The following is a 20,523-nucleotide window of genomic DNA, read 5'->3' on the forward strand; positions in this document are numbered from 1 at the left end:
TAAATGTCTTTTAAAACATGAATACCTTAAAATCAGTGTTTACAGATCACCACAGCAAAATACAATAATAATGAAAAATTTAAATTACTGCAAGAATTACCAAAATGACACAAAGACATGAAGTGAGTAAATACTGTCGGAAAAGTGATGCTGACAGACTTGCTAGACACAAGGTTGTCACAAAACTTCAATTTGTTAAAAAAAAAAAAAAAAAAACCCACTATTTGCAAAGTGCAATAAAAGGAGGTATGCCTGTATAACATTAATATTTCATAGTATAGAGGACCTCATAAAAACCACTGAACTAGGTGGTATCAATCTCTTTCACAGATGAGGAAACAAACTCAGAGTGCTTTGCCCAAGATCACAAATAATAATTCAGGAAAAGTAAGTGCCAGGCCAGTGCTCGTCATACCAATGGCTGTTGCTGGAATTTTCTTCTACTGGTTCCTTTATAATTCTTGTTTGATTATATAACAAAACCAAAGACCAAGTTTAATTAGTACAAGGCCTAGCATACTCAGAGTTCAACTAATCATATTGACTTTCTAGAAGCATATAAAAGGCTAATCCCAGGGTCCAAATGTATTGTTCTCAATTAATTAAAATTCCCATATCTATGGTTATCCCATGTTAGATGAAAACAAGCAAGCAAATACAGTTTCATAGCAATTGTCAGATTTTAATATTCAAGAAAAATTAAGTCCATCATACACATTAAAAATATAGGAAATTTCATGCAGACATGAAGCTTCCAATTCAGCCTTTGTGGCAACTTTTAGAATGAGTTACATATAAATACAGTACATTTTACAATTCCCAAACTTAATTTTATACTGTGATTTATACAGCTTCTCTTTATATTTTACATATCTCATCTTGCTCACTTGATTAACATACCCTAGCCTGTACTGCTTCGGATTATGGAAATAAAAAAAGAAACAAAAGCAAGCACAATGACCTATCTCCTCCCCCTTTATGAAAAAAATGAAAGATCTGTGTATAGTTATTTAAGAAAAATGTTTTAAACTTTAAGGCTTACACACTTTAGTAGCTATTTCTACACATAATACAAAATTAAATCCTCCAGTGACACCTCTATTATTGATTGATACCACAATTTTCAAGTTTAGAATATATTAACTACAAAAGCTGTAAGAGAAAAAAAGGGATGCAAATTTATGTATATTTTAAAAACAGCATTCATAATATGGAGGAGAAATCAAGAAACAAATGAAATAACTGATTTCATAATTAACTAAAAGCTGTAATTTAGAAGTACAAATAACATTATTAAAAGATAAAACCTGATAGCAAAAATTTTAAGAAATGCCAACCCACTGGTGTCAACCTGTTTTGCCCTTTATGAGAAAACCAAAATCATTTGTTTTGATACAAGCTGTAAAAAGTGAATACTTATCAGTGAATAAAAAGCATTTCTAAATTACAAACAGCATGCTTCCTTTCAATGGCTTTTTAGAAATACTTATGCTCTTTTTTAAGTTTCTTTCTTTAAAAGAAAATAAGTTCGTTTTTTTTTTTTTTTTCCCTTGCAATTAATTTCAAGTTCATCCATGTGGTAGGTCAGAATTCCCACTAAATGAACATCTGCGAAGTACTCAGGAACACAAAAAAAGAGAAATAGTTTTTCAGAAACATTCAGTAGATTACATACAGGTGTCCATAACTTGACAAATCAACTTAATGGAATCATTTATCACATCATGGGCATAAAGGCCCCAGGTGCTCCTGTAGTGTATGCAGAAAAGATCCTACTGGTTAAGATGTCAAATCACACCAGGACTCCCCTCACCTAACTGACAATAAAGGTGAAAAGATTTATAAATAAGTTTTCCTATGAAAACATGACATTTATGTTACCAGCACATTACTGAGATTAAGTCTATTTAATTAAAATTGCCACAGAGGTCACTTAATGTCATCACAACCATCTATGAAAATATTCAATATTACTCCCTTTTCTCCAAGAAAAGGTTAAAACACATTAAATTAGTCATCTATTTATCAAGCTACTGGAAAACAGGGTAATAAACATTAAAAAAATACAAAGGAAAACTCCCTCCAAAAAAGATCTGCTAGAGGTAGAAATTTAAAGCAGCATATACTGTTTTAGCTATAGCTATCAGGGAACAAAATGGATACTAATCTGAAATTATGCTAATGGCTGCTGCTTACAATATTAAATACACAGACCATGGGCAGTTATTTATCCCTAAATTTCATAATGAAAATTTCTCCACATTAATACTATCATGACAGTTTTTACTAGTATATAATTGTTTTAACGGAAAAAAAAAGTGCTTGCTTTTGTAATTCAGGTAATCTAAAGGAAAGATATTATTGTAAACATCTAACTGACAAACTATTTGTTTATAGTTTGAAATCATGTATTTCAAATGGGCAGATTTTATTCTTATTTTCCCAGTTTCCTAGCAGTACCTTTAATAAATACTTGTGTGCCTCACTTAGAATGCTGAGATCTCATATATTTCAGAGTGATCCATGATGAGTATGCTTTCAAAGTGTTCAACTTAGTGTGACCAAAAGACTAATTTGATCCTATAAACTCAGCATTTTGTAAAGATGAAATGTTTGATGCTAACTATAAATCCAGCTGAGCTAGAAAATAAAATAATTTGAATGATAAAAGGATAAATATTTTCTGTATAGATTGCTTAGGTTCAAAGTAAACAAAATCCCAATTCCAGATGTTGAAAGTGACAAAGGATCCTTAAAAAATAACATGTACGATGCATACAAAACAACAAAAAGGGAGATTTTTATGGACTGCAATACTGTAAGTTATTCATATGGCAGACTTAACGGACAGCTTCATGAGGACACTGGAAATAAAGTTTTTTCTACTGAAAGATAATTCTGGGCTTCAAGGAAAAAGTATACTTGAAGACATTTCCTCCATTTTTACTTGTGTAGTACAAATATGCATGGCATAGTATATTTCTGAAAAAGCGATAGACATATTAAGAAAATAGACACTATTTCTAAATTTTGTTAGGAATAAGAAGGCACCACTGATTTGAGGTTGTGTCCTGTCATTATGATAGTTGATTCTGAGTTGTTTATTTCAGCATTTGCTATTAAACTTTTTTCTTGATGATAATCACTTGAGACTGTTATTGTGGTTTACGGACCACAAACAAAACACATTCATAGTAGTATTTCATCATGGATAGATCATTCACAGTATATGTTGACAAGACAGATTCTTTTTCCACCTGAAATGCAAACAGTAATCATGATGATGAAGACAACGTGCTATTTTAAACATATTCTGTGTATTATTCATTTATTACACATACGTACCCTCTAAGATTGGCACTGTAAGTAATCTCAGTTTACAAACAACAGGTCACACCTACAGTAAGTGGTGAAATTGGAATTCATGCTCAAGAAGTCTTAATTCCAGAGCCTGAACTCTAAACTACTATAATATACCGCTTCTTTTTAAGAACAAACCTGTTGTTTTTTAAATGAATCGAATGCTTCTAAATAAACTAAAACAACAGTCGAAGTATCATGAAACCTTATAATCACATAAGGGAAGACAACATAGTACAAAAGTACATATAGTAAACAATAGCCCTCTTACATCTGACCTCTCATCCCATCTACCTGCGATCTGTCTACAAAGGCCAGTATTACAATGGTCAGCTAACCCTTATTGAAAGGTGATTATACTAGGTATGACAGTTTTCCACTTACATACACATTATCCCAAATCCTTATAATTCTAAAAGCTAAGTAGTAGTATTTTCACTTCATGGGTTAGAAAACAAAAGAGGTTAAGAAGTAAAGCCAGTAACTGCTATGATATCACCAGTCCTGTTTGAGTGCTCTGAAAGTTAAACTTTGACAATACTCATTCCGTCCTTACCTCTAACTGGAATCCATACTGCAGAACAACATTTTTTATATCCTCATAGCTTAATTCTATGGAAAGTTCATTCGCCAAATTTTCAAAGTGGTACAGCAGAGGACCTATAATTTAAAGATATTATGACACTACTTAAATATAAACATACACTACTAGCTGTTTAAACTGCACTCCCAAGTTAAGTAATAAGTTGGGCAGAGGATGAAATATAAAAAGGAGAAGTAAAGAACTGTTATATTTGCCAAAGACAAGTATCCCTAAAACTTTGCCATTTGAGTGCTGGGCCTACATTCACAGGGAGTGAGTCCCTCTGGTGTAAGAGCCTTGCACTGTAATTCTCCACGTCATGGGCTTTACACCTATTAACTCTCTAAGTTCCTGAAGGAGTGGCTGAATCACAGAATTCCAGGTCCCCAAAATGCAAGGGTATACTGTTAACTATAATTCCATAAGTATATGCAAAACTGCAGTTACAAACTATTTCGTGAAAACAGAGAAGGGTCTTCAAGCCAGACTGGGCAGGAAAAAGTGTAGGGGTAAGGGGGGTTGGAGAGTTATAGGCATGGCTTCCTGGAAGGAAAAGGTGATACTAGAGCTGCTTTATTTTTTGTGGCTTGTGGGATCCTAGTTCCTCAACCAGTGATCGAACACAGGCAACCACAGTACAGATGTTCCAAGTCCTAATCACTGGACCACCTAAAGCTGGCTTTTTTAAAACACAGTTAATATTCCAGCTCTAACACCAACTAATTCTTCCCCACCTGTAACATGACTTTAATGTGATATAACACACCATGCATACAGAAGATGCTAGGTTAACCACAGCTATTACAACTTTTTAAAATGACATCCCCCCTTTATTATTCTCTCACTCTAGACATCCAAGGAACTGTTATCTGACTCAAACCAGATATTCCATTCTTTTAAATCTCACATTTTGCCCAATCTATCAACTTCATCCAGGTAACATTATCATTCCATAGTTGTACTAAGGGACTAGACAATCTTCTCTTTACTTTCATTGGGTTAATTATAAATCCTGAGACCAACTCACCACCCCTACCCTACCCCACTCCTCTTACCATGTGTTAATAAGCACAAGAGATAAAAGCAACAAACAAGACAAAATTGCTGGTCCCAAACTGCTGAGCACTCTGTGGAACTTACTTAAGGTTAAAAGGTTTTTCTTTCTTTTTTTTTTACTGTACATAAACCACTAGAATAAAATAATTATAATTTATATATTAGTGTTCTTTTCAAGGAGAAGGCAATGGCACCCCACTCCAGTACTCTTGCCTGGAAAAGCCCATTGATGGAGGACCCTGGTAGGCTGCAGTCCATGGGGTCACTAAGAGTCGGACACGACTGAGCGATTTCCCTTTCACTTTTCACTTTCATGCATTGGAGAAGGAAATGGCAACCCACTCCAGTGTTCTTGCCTGGAGAATCCCAGGGACGGGGGAGCCTGGTGGGCTGCCGTCCATGGGGTCGCACAGAGTCGGACACGACTGAAGCGACTTAGCAGTAGCAGCAGCGGTTCTTTTCAAAAGATAGTAATGATTCCCCACCAAACTACTCTAGTTCCTGTTAAGTTTTATTAGTACTAGTAAAAATGGACAGTGCTATCATTTACTGAGCACCTGTTGTATCCAAGATCATCCCAAAGCTCTTGAAGCATTCTTTTATTAAAGAATGCAGAGCCTCACAGCCAAGTATCTCCAGTACTAAAGCGTATGCTGTTTCTCCTCTATTATTTGAAGAACCTCCAACAATACTGTTTTATTACATTTACATAAACACATTCCTATACTTCTTACAGACTCAGACCATATTTTACTTCTACTCATGTTGTGTTTCATTACAAGCTACGTGAACAAAGGAACATGTCTTATGCTTCTTTTTAATCCACTGTAATGCCCAGCATAGCACTGAATGTAGTTAATCATCTGTAATTTTACCACCTGAAGACAACCATTACAGTTGCTTTGTATTTTTCAGTCTCCTACTACAAATGGTACTTCAACAAACATATCTGCTTATATTTCAGAAATATATTACAAAGACATGCCTTGCAGTGGAGTTTCTAGGTCAAAGAGAGTAAATATTTTTACTAACTTGATTCAGACTGCCAAAATGCTTTCCAAAACAGACATACTACTTTTCACTCACAATTGCAATTAAGTACTTGTTTTAACACCTTACTTAACAAGGGGTGGGAATGCAATGGTACCGTCACTCTGGAAAACTGGTTGGCGGTTTGTTGTAAAGTTATACATGCATGTTCCACATATGACCCAGCAATTCCACCAGTAGGAATGAAAGCTTGTGGCTACACAAAGATTTATACATGAGGGTTTATAGCAACTTTATTCATAATCGTAATAATTTGGGAACAACCCAAATGTCCATCAGCCAGCCAAAGAATAAACAGAATGTAGTATATCCATACAATGAAATACTACTCAGCAATAAAAAGAAAAAAGCCACTGGTACATGCAACAAAATGGATGAATTTCAAAAGCATTATGCTAAGTGAAGGATGCCAGACACAAAAAGCAGCTTACTCTATGATTCTATTTATATGGTTTTCTGGCAAAGGGAGAACTATAATAACATAAAACAGAGTGCTACCTGCCAGATACTGAAGATGAGAGAACTGAGTACAAAGGGTCAGAAGAGACCTTTTTTGGGCAAGTGATAGAAATGTTCCCTATCCTGATAGATGTAATGGTTGCATGATTATCCAGCTTCCAAAATACTTCAAGTTATACATTTTTAAAAAGTGAATTTATGATATGTCAACTATACCCCTCCTCAAAAAAATCTAAATTATAAAGAAAAAACACACTAAGTATTTTTATTAAACTAAGTATTTGCTAATTTGGCAAGAGGAAAATGATAGGCCATGCATAATTTCATCTGCATTTTCTTGAGGCTGAGCAGTTTTTCACATTTATTATGCTCATTCTTTACTATTTTTAAATTTTTATTTTTTTAATTTACTTTATGGCCATGCCACAAGTCATGCAAGATGTGAGTTCACCAACCAGGGATTGAAACTGCGCCCCCTGCAGTGGAAGAACAAAGTCTTAACCACTGGACCACCAAGGAAGTCCCCAGCTCATTCTTTAAAGGAATGTTTATCAAGCACCAAGCAAATACCTGGCACTGAATATATAAAGATGAATAAAACACTATCACAATCCTGAAGGAGTTCTTTATTTTCTCAATTCTGTCTCTTCACAGTTTTTAAAATTTTTTATTGAAGGATAATTGCTTTACAGAATTTTGCTGTTTTCTGTCAAGCCTCAACATGAATCAGCCATAGGTATACATATGTCCCCTCCCTTTTGAAACTCCCTCCCAATCCCACCCCTCTAGGTTGATACAGAATCCCTCTTTGAGTTTCCTGAGTCATACAGCAAGTTCCCATTGGCTATCTATTTTACATACGGTAATATAAGTTTCCATGTTTCTCTTTCCATACATCTCACCCTCTCCTCCCCTCTCCCCATGTCCATAGGTCTATTCTCTATGTCTGTTTCTCCACTGCTGCCCTGTAAATAAATTCTTCAGAACCATTTTTCTAGATTCTGTATATGTGCGTTAGAATACGATATTTATCTTTCTCTTTCTGACTCACTTCACTGTTCTAGGTTCATCCACCTCATCAGAACTGACTCAAATGCATTCTAATGGCTGAGTACTATTCCATTATGTATATGTACCACAACTTCTTTATCCATTCATCTGTAAACAGGCATCTAGGCTGCTTCCATGCCTTAGCTATTGTAAATAGTGCTGCAATGAACAATGGGATGCGTGTGTCTTTTTCAACCCTGGTTTCCTCAGGGTATATGCCTAGGAGTGGGATTGCTGGGTCATACGGTGGTTTTATTCCTAGTTTCTTAAGGAATCTCCATATTGTCTTCCATAGTGTCTGTATCAATTTACATTCCAACCAACAGTACAAGAGCATTCCCTTTTCTCCACACCCTCTCCAGCATTTATTATTTGTGGACTTTTTGATGATGGCCACTCTGACTGGTGTGAGGTGACTATCTCATTGTGATTTTGATTTGCATTTCTCTAATAATGAGCGATGTTGAGCATCTTTTCATGTGTTTGTTAGCCATCCGTATGTCTTCTTTGGAAAAATGTCTGTTTAGGTCTTTACCCCACTTTTTCACTGGGTTGTTTGTTTTCCTGGTACTGAGTTGTATGAGCTGCTTGTATGAAATTAATCCTTTGTCAGTTGTTTCATTTGCTATTATTTTCTCCCATTCCTAGGGTTGTCTTTTCACCTTGCTTATAGTTTCCTTTCCTATGCAAAAGCTTTTAAGTTTAATCAGGTCCCACTTGTTTACTTTTGTTTTTATTTCCATTACCATAGGAGGTGGGTGATAGAGGATCTAGCTTTGATTAATGTCATTGAGTGTTCTACCTCTGTTTTCCTTTAAGAGTTTTATAGTTTCTGTTCTTACATTTACGTCTTTAATCCATTTTGTCTTCACTTTTTTTTAATGGCAATAACAGAAGCAAAGAAAACATTTTTTCCTTAACTGTAAGTATAATGTAAGCTCAATAACAGAAAGCTAAAATAACATGAATAACATAAAATCAAACCCATGTCTAATCCTAGTAAAGACAGATAAACACTTGAAAACTTATTGTATCTCCTTGCAGTCTTTCCTTGATGCATTAGAATGATATATTACATGTACAGTTTTGCATCGTATAGCCCAGGGAAACAAACAACTATAAGCAAGAGCCAGCAGCAACAAGAGAAAGCAGAGGCTGACCTGCAAAGATGTGAGATATTACAATTATCATACAAAATACACTATTTTCAGAGAAGTAAAAGACTATCGAGAAAACATATGCAGAGAACAGAACCTTCTTAAATGGCATAGCTAACCAAAAACAAACAAACAAACAAAATAATAAAAATAACCTCCCACACACACACACAAAGTCCCCACCAAATAGAAATGAAATAGATGTCAGACACAGTGAAACAAAAAAATTGTGAATGGGAAGACAGGTCAGAATAAATTACCTAGAATGCAGGACAGACAGACCAAAACAAGAAAAAAAAACAGCAAGTAAAGCAAAGTGAAAGCTTTATTGAGAAGGTCGAGAGTACATTTGACTGCATTTCCAGAAGAAGAGAAAAAGAATGTGGGAGAGGAGGTACACAAAGAAATAATAACTTATTATTTATTTTGATGCTATGGTTGTCTCATATTGGCAAGTGAAGATCTGTTTTAAGCTAAGATTTTTCAGAACTGATGAAAAAATTTACAGACTCAGGTGGACCAACAAACTGTATAGTTTTTAAAAAGAACAATTTACATCTGCATATAATATTGAGCCTGAAAAAACTACAAAGTGAAAATCTTAAAAAACAAAACTGATTACTCAAAGAAGCAACAATTAAAATAGCTGAATTCTAAACAACAAAATAGAAGCTGCTGGAATGACGTCTTAAATGTGCTGAAAGCTATATGCCAACTTTGTACTCCATACCTAGAGTTGCTATGGAACTAGAAGTATGAGCATAAACTCACGATTTATAAACATGAACTCATGTTTATAGACATAGAAGGATACATACATATATTTATAAAAAGGCCTAGAAGCAACACCATGACAGTGGGAGAATCCAGAATTTTGTTTCTACATACCATTCCCCATTAAAAGGAACCAGAAATCCTTGGAAAAACTGGCTGATCTCAGGCAGAAAAAGTGGAAGATGAGCCCAGAACACCTAGTTATGCCAGAAAGAAGATGCTCAGACAATGGTAGGGATATGTCAAAAGGACACAGGAGCCAGCTTGAAGGAGATCCCATTTTACTGAATCTGGGATCAGATCAGATCAGATCAGAGAAGTCGCTCAGTCATGTCCGACTCTTTGCGACCCCATGAATCGCAGCACACCAGGAGTCCCTGTCCATCACCAACTCCCGGAGTTCACTCAGACTCACGTCCATCGAGTCAGTGATGCCATCCAGCCATCTCATCCTCGGTCGTCCCCTTCTCCTCCTGCCCCCAATACCTCCCAGCATCAGAGTCTTTTCCAATGAGTCAACTCTTCGCATGAGGTGGCCAAAGTACTGGAGTTTCAGCTTTAGCATCATTCCTTCCAAAGAACACCCAGGACTGATCTCCTTCAGTATGGACTGGTTGGACCTCCTTGCAGTCCAAGGGACTCTCAAGAGTCTTCTCCAACACCACAGTTCAAAAGCATCAATTCTTTGGTGCTCAGCCTTCTTCACAGTCCAACTCTCACATCCATACATGACCACTGGAAAAACCATAGCCTTGACTAGATGAACCTTTGTTGGCAAAGTAATGTTTCTGCTTTTGATTATGCTATCTACGTTGGTCATAACTTTCCTTCCAAGGAGTAAGCGTCTTTTAATTTCATGGCTGCAGTCACCATCTATAGTGATTTTGGAGCCCAGAAAAATAAAGCCTGACACTGTTTCCACTGTTTCCCCATCTATTTCCCATGAAGTGGTGGGACTGGATGCCATGATCTTCGTTTTCTGAATGTTGAGCTTTAAGGCAACTTTTTCACTCTCCACTTTCACTTCCATCAACAGGCTTTTTAGTTCTTCTTCACTTTCTGCCATAAGGGTGGTGTCATCTGCATATCTGAGGTTATTGATATTTCTCCTGGCAATCTTGATTCCAGCTTGTGTTTCTTCCACTCCAGCGTTTCTCACAATGTACTCTGAATATAAGTTAAATAAACAGGGTGACAATATACAGCCTTGACGAACTCCTTTTCCTATTTGGAACCAGTCTCTTGTTCCATGTCCAGTTCTAACTGTTGCTTCCTGACCTGCATACAAATTTCTCAAGAGGCAGGTCAGGTGGTCTGGTATTCCCATCTCTTTCAGAATTTTCCACAGTTGATTGTGATCCACATAGTCAAAGGCTTTGGCATAGTCAATAAAGCAGAAATAGATGCTTTTCTGGAACTCTCTTGCTTTTTCGATGATCCAGCGGATGTTGGCAATTTGATCTCTGGTTCCTCTGCTTTTTCTAAAACCAGCTTGAACATCAGGAAGTTCACGGTTCACATATTGCTGAAGCGTGGCTTGGAGAATTTTGAGCATTACTTTGCTAGCGTGTGAGATGAGTGCAATTGTGCGGTAGTTTGAGCATTCTTTGGCATTGCCTTTCTTTGGGATTGGAAGGAAAACTGACCTTTTCCAGTCCTGTGGCCACTGCTGAGTTTTCCATATTTGCTGGCATATTGAGTGCAGCACTTTCACAGCATCATCTTTCAGGATTTGAAATAGCTCAACTGGAATTCCACCACCTCCACTAGCTTTGTTCATAGTGATGCTTTCTAAGGCCCACTGGACTTCACATTCCAGGATGTCTGGCTCTAGGTGAGTGAGTGATCACACCATCGTGATTATCTGGGTCATGAAGATCTTTTTTGTACAGTTCTTCTGTGTATTCTTGCCATCTCTTCTTAATATCTTCTGTTTCTGTTAGGTCCATATCATGTCTGTCAACTATCGAGCTCATCTTTGCATGAAATGTTCCTTTGGTATCTCTGATTTTCTTGAAGAGATCCCTAGTCTTTCCTATTCTGTTGTTTTCCTCTATTTCTTTGCATTGATCGCTGAAGAAGGCTTTCTTATCTCTTCTTGCTATTCTTTGGAACTCTGCATTCAGATGTTTATATCTTTCCTTTTCTCCTTTACTTTTCGCTTCTTTTCTTTTCACAGCTATTTGTAAGGCCTCCCCAGACAGCCATTTTGCTTTTTTGCATTTCTTTTCTATGGGAATGGTCTTGATCCCTGTCTCCTGTACAATGTCATGAACCTCATTCCATAGTTCATCAGGCACTCTATCTATCAGATCTAGGCCCTTAAATCTATTTCTCACTTCCACTGTATAATCATAAGGGATTTGATTTAGGTCATACCTGAATGGTCTAGTGGTTTTCTCTACTTTCTTCAATTTAAGTCTGAATTTGGCAATAAGGAGTTCACGGTCTGAGCCACAGTCAGCTCCTGGTCTTGTTTTTGCTCACTGTATAGAGCTTCTCCATCTTTGGCTGCAAAGAATATAATCAATCTGATTTCGGTGTTGACCATCTGGTGATGTCCATGTGTAGAGTCTTCTCTTGTGTTGTTGGAAGAGGGTGTTTGTTATGACCAGTGCATTTTCTTGGCAAAACTCTATTAGTCTTTGCCCTGCTTCATTCCGTATTCCAAGGCCAAATTTGCCTGTTACTCCAGGTGTTTCTTGACTTCCTACTTTTGCATTCCAGTCCCCTATAATGAAAAGGACATCTTTTTTGGGTGTTAGTTCTAAAAGGTCTTGTAGGTCTTCATAGAACCGTTCAACTTCAGCTTCTTCAGCGTTACTGGTTGGGGCATAGACTTGGATTACTGTGATATTGAATGGTTTACCTTGGAAACAAACAGATCATTCTGTCGTTTTTGAGACTACATCCAAGTACTGCATTTCGGACTCTTTTGTTGACCATGATGGCCACTCCATTTCTTCTGAGGGATTCCTGCCCGCAGTAGTAGATATAATGGTCATCTGAGTTAAATTCACCCATTCCAGTCCATTTCAGTTCGCTGATTCCTAGAATGTCGACATTCACTCTTGCCATCTCTTGTTTGACCACTTCCAATTTGCCTTGATTCATGGACCTGACATTCCAGGTTCCGATGCAATATTGCTCTTTACAGCATCAGACCTTGCTTCTATCACCAGTCACATCCACAGCTGGGTATTCTTTTTGCTTTGGCTCCATCCCTTCATTCTTTCTGGAGTTATTTCTCCATTGATCTCCAGTAGCATATTGGGCACCTATTGACCTGGGGAGTTTCTCTTTCAGTATCCTATCATTTTGCCTTTTCATACTGTTCATGGGGTTCTCAAGGCAAGAATACTGAAGTGGTTTGCCATTCCTTTCTCCAGTGGACCACATTTTGTCAGATAAGTTGATTTAAATCATTTATATCCTTAAGTTTCTAAAAGTTCCAGTTAAGAGACAGTGATTATTAGACTAGATGAAGTGGAAGTCGTTCAGATGTGTAAAACTCTTTGTGACCCCATGGACTATACAGTCCATGGAATTTTCCAGGTCCGAATACTGGAGTGATTAGCCATTCCCTTCTCCAGGGGATCTTCCCAACCCAGGGATTGAACCCAGGTCTCCCTCATTGCAGGTGGATTCTTTACCAGCTGATCCACCAGGGAAGCAAAATTTAACTATATGCTGTATATAAGAGATACATTCAAAACATAAAGATACAGAAAAGATTTAAGAGAAAAAGATCCAACATACAATTATTAAAAGCTCAGTAACTATATTAATATGCCCACTTAAAGAAACATGGCTTACATCCATGCAAAACAGACAGCCAGTACCCAAACCCCAGGAAAAAGCTTTGTAGGCAGGGTAGGGAGGTGTTGTGGGTAGAAATAGGGTAACTGGTGGTCACTGTCCAATCATTTTCCAATGCAGACTTTTAATTGATCCTCTTCTTTTCTGTCCTATATTTCATCCTCACTCTTTATTAGGCCATGCTTTCATAAATTCTGCTCCTTTTCCATTCACTTTTTCCAGTGAATTAAACTTCTGGTCTCCTGGCTGAGCATGGTCTGGAAATGCACATAAGGTGGGTTGTCTTGGAAGAGGTCAGCTATTCCCTATGTATAGACTTTCAATTTATGTTTGTTTCATTTGGTGCCTCATTTTCTATGGTTATTCCAGGTCAACTGGCTGTATTCACATTGACTTCTTTGCAAAACTTATCCATCTACCCTATCTTCTGAAATATTGTTACATTCTTTTGTCCCCTGATGACATCCTTCCATTCTTTATCCATGTTTATAGCTTTTTATGAACTGTTAACATGATCTCAATGAGGAACTAATATATGTGTCCAATGTGTCCAATCATCTACCTTTTATATGCAATCTCTCATGTTTTTAAAAATTCTGTAGCTTTACAGTGCTTTAAACTCTAATAGGCTCCATTTCTCATTACACATTACAAAGATCTCCTTTGGTACTTGAACTTGCTAATTCTTCCAGATGACGGTAGATTCACTTTGATAACTGCCTGCCCTCCACTATCCAACTATGTATCAGGGCATGAGTATACACACACAGACACATAGACACAAACACTTCTGCACCCCCACTTTTAAAACTAAATTACATATAGATGCATTTAAGGGGTACTAGTCACCATGAAAAACCGAAAAACAGGATGCATAGGCATTTTTTCTGCATTTTGTAAAATCAGAGCCTTTCCCAAAGGATATGTGCATACATAACAGTTCCCTTGAAAAGCTCACTAGTTTTCCCAAACCTGGAAAACATAGTGAGTACCTTAAATATCCCTCAGAGCATTTTATAAGTTAATAATATTCCCAACTCTAATTTCATACACTGTGGCAAATTTTTCATTATAATTTAACTTCAAATATAACTTTTTAGTATTCCAGAATGGCTAGTGGGCATATTTATCATTACATATGAATATACTGACATTCTGGTCTATATAAGCATCAGTTCAGTTCAGTTGCTCAGTCATGTCCGACTCTTTGCGACCCCATGAACTGCAGCACGCCAGGCCTTCCTGTCCATCACCAACTCCCAGAGTTTACACAAACTCATGTCCATTGAGTCCGTGATGCCATCCAACCATCTCATCCTCTGTCGTCCCCTTCTCCTCCTGCCCCCAATCCCTCCCAGCATCAGGGTCTTTCAAATGAGTCAGTTCTTTACATTAGGTGGCCAAAGTGTTGGAGTTTCAGCTTCAGCCCTTCCAATGAATATTCAGGACTGATTTCCTTTAGGATGGACTGGTTTGATCTCCTTGCAGTCCAAGAGACTCTCAAGAGTCTTCTCCAACACCACAGTTCAAAAGCATCAATTCTTCGGCACTCAGCTTTCTTTGTAAATCCAACACTCACATCCATACATGACTACTGGAAAAACCATAGCCTTGACTAGATGGACCTTTGTTGGCAAAGTAATGTCTCTGCTTTTTAATACGCTGTCTAGGTCGGTCATAACTTTTCTTCCAAGGAGTAAGCATCTTTTTATTTCATGGCTGCAGTCACCATCTGCAGTGATTTTGGAGCCCACAAAAATAAAGTCTGTCACTGTTTCCATATCTATTTGCCATGAAGTGATGGGACTACATGCCATGATCTTAGTTTTCTGAATGTTGAGCTTTAAGCCAACTTTTTCACTCTCTTCTTTCACTTTCATCAAGAGGCTCTTTAGTTCTTCTTCACTTTCTGCCGTAAAGGTGGTGTCATCTGCATAAGTTAGACTGAAATTGTCCCCAAGGGGCTAGGGACACATTCTCAGTTTACAGATGAAACTAATTTTCCAAGTCCACATGACTGAAGCCCAAACCACAGGAATGTTATGAATTTACCAATGTAAATGCCATTTTATCATCATGTCTCTTAGCAGCCAGTCAATCTTCTGTGGCATCTTAAAATTACTTTGATCCTTATTTCAAATTCTAAAACAATACATCCATTCATACACATAACAGTTAACTCCAAGTGAGAAAGAAGCACTAGATTCCTACCCTTGTGAAACTCAGAAACTAGTAGGGGAAACAAAATGATGAGCGACTACACCACAATGCATTAAATGCTGACAGACTTGTGAGAGTATAAAAGAGAAATAACATAATATTTAACCCAATCTGAAAGGATCTCCTGAGCAGAGTGTTAAAGAGCACACATAGGGAAGAGCCAAATGAAAATTGAGAGGAAAGAGAAAGGGCTTTCTAGGTCAGAAGACTAGTATCTGAGGTCAGGACAAGGAAGGGCAGTCAAAACAAAACAAAACAAAAAAATGAAGCTGAGACACAAGACAGAAGAGAGATCACAAAAGGCACTGTATACATCCAGAAGGGTTTAGGTTACCAACAAAGCTAGACTTTTATGCTGGAGAGATCTGATAAGAATAGATTTGCACATTGGGAAGATCACTCTGGTGGTAAATGGAGAAGTAAAAGGAGTGTAAAACGTTGACGGTAACTTACAAGTACAGTGGTTGAGAAACCCTGGGTTAAAAAGAGATACAAGAGCTATTAAGGAGTTTTAGGAGGTAAAACTTATAGACTGACTAGATGCAGATGGAGAAGAAGAGAGGTTAAAGGCCTACACCAGTTTTCTGGTTGGGGAAATCTGAGTAGATGATGGAACAGAAAAGGCAAGGGGGAAGCATGGGCATCATTTCCTCCAGACACATGCATTAGGAAGCATCTGTGGTGCATCCAAGTTGGACACACTGGCTTGGAGCATAAGAGAAACTCCCTGGTAAGAAGAGTGGAAGCCCTCTTCTTAACTGATATCCTGTTAACAAACATGCTGAATTAACTGTGATGCCAATGACAGACCACAGGCCACACCTCAGCACATCTACTCTTATCAAACAGTATACTTAGCAAGGGCCACATGTATTTCCTCCAGGCAGTTGTAACTGTTGTTATTATATAACTTAATAAAATATTAATAAACCAATAAATGTTCAAAAAGAAAAGTTGTTTCTATGAAAGTTAAGTCAAATGCTCTGGAAATACATAAAACCTTATATAACAAAATAACTGGTATGAAAAATTTTAGACACATAAACACAGAATAAAGGTAAGTTATAGACTGACCCAGTGCAAGCCTGCAGAGGTAGCTGATTAGGCAGTCAAGGGGTTGGATCTGGACTGTCAGCCCATATGCCATATATAAACGCCACAACTTTTCTGCTAGTTACTGAACCCAAGATTCAGTTTCTTCAACTACACAGTAAACTCCATTTCAACATATGGTTGTTCTGAGACTACACAGGTATTTTTTAAGTGGCCAACATTAAGCCTAACAAAAAGGAAACAAATACCCAGTTGGTAATGCTATCTTTCAGTCATTCCTTCAGTAAAGGAATACTTTTATTTTAAGGAAGACTCAAAGTTTGAGATAATTGCTTCATATCATGGCTATATATTACGCTGCTCTCATCTGTCTTATGGACTTCTAAAAAGAAGTTTAGAAAAGACCTACTATGACCTGGAGGCTTAGACCTACTGACTACATCTCTGGTAAGCTAAATCATTAAAGAGAGCAAGTAACAGAACCTCCCAACAGAACTACACCAATACTGAAGACCAAGGACTCGATATTTACTTGACTTTTACGTATATAGTCTTTCTTAATAAAGATTATCTATCTTACTAAAAAAGAAAAGTATGTTTACCTTGATTATCATTATTTCCCCTTTATTTTAAAGGAACAGGATAAAATGTGCAATTTCCCTTAGGCTCCAGATGGAAAGGACCATGTCATACTCATCATTTGATTTCTAGCAACCAGCAATAGGATGCAGTAAAAAGGTTTTTTCATAAATGAAATTATATTTCTACTCTTTCTTAAATTTAAAGGAGATACATAAGTTATCAGACCTACTCTTTCCCCATATATATATATACTGGGGAGGAGGATTTGATGGGAGAGATCAAGTGCTTCCCCTCAAATGTTTCATTACAGAAATTTTAAAAGACCACTCTCTGCTGAACAGAAGTGCTGTTTCTCCATGGAGTGGAGAATTGGGAAGATGAGGGAATGATTATCATTGAATTAATAATTAGTACCTCTTTGGGCTTCCCTTGAAGCTCAGTCAGTAAAGAATCTGCCTGCAATGCATGAGACCTGGGTTCGATTCCTGAGTAAGGAAGATCCCCTGGAGAAGGAAATGGCAACCCACTCTAGTATTTTTGCCTGGAGAATCCCATGGACAGAGGAGCCTGGTGGGCTACAGTCCATGGGGTTGCAAGAGTTGGACACGACTTAGTAACTAAACCACCACCACCTCTTTGAAATTATGGCTGCTATGAGACTGACCTAGTATGAATATACAACTTTTGGGGGTTCCACTGCTTTTGGAGGGACTAGCTATGATTGGAGGAACTGCACCACCAACTAGAATGCAATCTAAAGGAAACTATGGAGGTTTTAAAACATGTACAACATTGAAAGAGAGTTCCCTTTTCTTCACACCTTTTCCAGCATTTATTGTTTGTAGATATTTTGGTGACGGCCATTCTGACCAGTGTGAAGTGATACTTCATTGTAGTTTTGATTTGCATGAGTGATGTTGAGCATCTTTTAATGTGTTTATTAGCCATCTGTCTTTGGAGAAATGTCTGCACTGTTGGTGGGAATGTAAATTGATACGGCTATTATAGAGAACCGTATGGAGATTCCTTAAAAAAGCGAGGAATAAAAATATCATAGAATGCAACAATCCCACTATGGTTCCAAAACCATAATTGGAAATGACACATGTACCCCTATGTTCACTGCAGCACTATTTATAAGAGCTAGGATATGGAGGCAACCTAGATGTCCACTGACAGATGAATGGATAAAGAAGTTGTGGTACATATAGAATAGAATATTACTCGGCCATAAAAAATGCATTGAGTAAATTCTGATGAAGTAAATGAACCTAGTGGCTGTTATACAGAGTTAAGTAAGTCAGAAAGAGGAAAACAAATATTGTATATTAACACATGTATATGGAGTCTGGAAAGATAGTACTGATGAACCTATTTGCAGGGCTGCAGTGGACAGACTTAGTGAGCAAACTTGTGGACACAGTGGAGGAGGGAGAGGGTGGGATGAATTAAGAGTAGCATGGAAAAATATACATTGCCACAGGTAAAATGGGTAGCCAGTGACAATTTGCTGTATGATGAAGGGAGCTCAAACTTGGTGCTCTGTGACAACACAGAGGGGTAGAATGGGGTGGGAGATGGAAGAGAGGTTCAGGAAGAGGGGGACATATGTGACATATGGCTGATTCATGTTGATGTATGGCAGAAACCAACACGATATTATACAGCAACTATCCTCCGATTAAAAATATATTATTTAAAAACCAAACGTATCACATAATGACAACTTTTGTGAATATTTAGTACTGTGTGTGAAGTTAACGTATCACATACTGACAACTTTTGTGAATATTTAGTACTGTGTGTGAAGTTACCAATGCAAAACAGCTATAAGTATTCAGATTAATGTACAGGTTCCAATAAATACTGAGGAACTTACCTAGATTTATCCAAATTCCACCTGGCTTGAGTATTTTCCATATTGTATCAATATAATCAATTACATTGTGAGCTGTGTCTATGAAGAAACAGGTAGCAATACAGTCCCAGGTATCTATTTAAGGAAAATCAAATTACTACATGTTACTATATGTTTTGCCTCTTCATGAATTCTATAAATGAACCAGCTACCTCTTTACAGATATGAATATTTAACTACAGAGGTATAGAAGCTAAACTCTTCCAATCAAATACTATAATCTAGCCAACCAAATAATCATTTACAAAATATGCCATCATTCATAAAAGCTTTTATTGCTAATTTGATAACGTAACCAATTTGGAAATCATTTTTGATAACCTATATCACTATATCTGCACCAAATAATATTTATGAGTTTTGTTTATAATCTTTTCAATTTTTAGCTTTATTTAAATCAGTTATGATGACTCTAATAAAAATTTTAACAATTAAAATTTTTTTTAATTTAAAAATAAAATCAGTTGCAATGAAATTAACAGTCATGTTAATTTTAAGTTGTGATTTAAACCAGTGTGAACTACCAATTCTGGAAGGTTTCAAAAAAGACTGAATGCATCTGCTGCCAACTGAGAAATGAATGGTATCAAAATACATAAGCATCCACCAGTACTTGGGGGAACTGCCAGTTAAAAAGAGGGATGGGACAGTCAGCAGCAGAAGGTGAAAAGCCAACAGAGAACAGTTTGGCTTCTGGAGGCCGTGGCTTGGCACAGACAGAAGAGACTGCACTGAAAGTGGCTGTCGGTACAGGTAAGGTACTTCATCCAACCATGATCACCTTCCCCACCTCCTCTTTCAAACTGTGCTCCAGAAGAAAGTCATTTTTACATGCCGAAGCAATGTTTTTCATTATTTCACTTCTATTTTAAGACCCTGCTCCCTAGCTTATCCTAACATCATCTCTCTCCTTGTACCTTCAATGCAGGATCTCCCAGTGTCAGCATTCAGGGAAAAACAATAACTTCACTACCTTGTTACTCTCCTGCTCTAATCTCTCCAAGGCCTCCCATTCCTCTTCGAGTACAATTTGAAGTCTTAGCTATGGCCTACAAGTCTGTCTCACCAAACCCTCTCTAACCTCATCTCCCATCACCCGCCCACTGCTCACCACATCCCAGCCAAACTGATCCTCTAGCTCTTCTTGAGCAGAACAAGTGTCCTTCACACCCCAGAATCTTCCTTCCTTTGCCATTTCCTTTGTCTGCAACACTTTTCCCCCATATATCTGAATGACTTGCCTCTTCAGTCTTATGAGGTTCTCTGCTCAATTTTTAAGTTCCCCCCTTAGAAAGACCTTCCTGGTAATTCCACATAAAACAGCAGACCCTCCCCAGTCAATCATTATCCCCTTTACCTGCCTTATTTTTCTTCCTCACAATATTAATTTGTTATTGCCTCGCTCCAAACTAGAATATGGGTTCCCTGTGAGTAGGAACATT

The 20,523-nt window shown here is 37.4% G+C and overlaps 1 protein-coding gene across 2 annotated transcripts in view; it reads right to left on the reverse strand.

Annotated features, from left to right (window-relative positions):
- Positions 1-661: 661 nt before the first annotated feature.
- The window catches only part of CARNMT1 (carnosine N-methyltransferase 1), a 42,211-nt gene continuing 22,349 nt past the window's right edge, over positions 662-20,523 (reverse strand). For both annotated transcript variants that reach the window (XM_055578319.1, XM_055578320.1), the window contains 3 exons: positions 19,043-19,156; positions 3,917-4,020; positions 662-3,257 (listed from right to left, as the gene is read on the reverse strand). In XM_055578319.1, coding sequence (XP_055434294.1) covers positions 3,156-3,257; positions 3,917-4,020; positions 19,043-19,156 — 320 coding nt within the window. In that variant the 3' untranslated portion in view covers positions 662-3,155. The remainder of the gene's footprint in view (positions 3,258-3,916; positions 4,021-19,042; positions 19,157-20,523) is intronic.

The sequence above is a fragment of the Bubalus kerabau genome, chromosome 4 (assembly GCF_029407905.1).
Source record: "Bubalus kerabau isolate K-KA32 ecotype Philippines breed swamp buffalo chromosome 4, PCC_UOA_SB_1v2, whole genome shotgun sequence".
NCBI classification, from domain to species: Eukaryota; Metazoa; Chordata; class Mammalia; order Artiodactyla; family Bovidae; genus Bubalus; species Bubalus kerabau.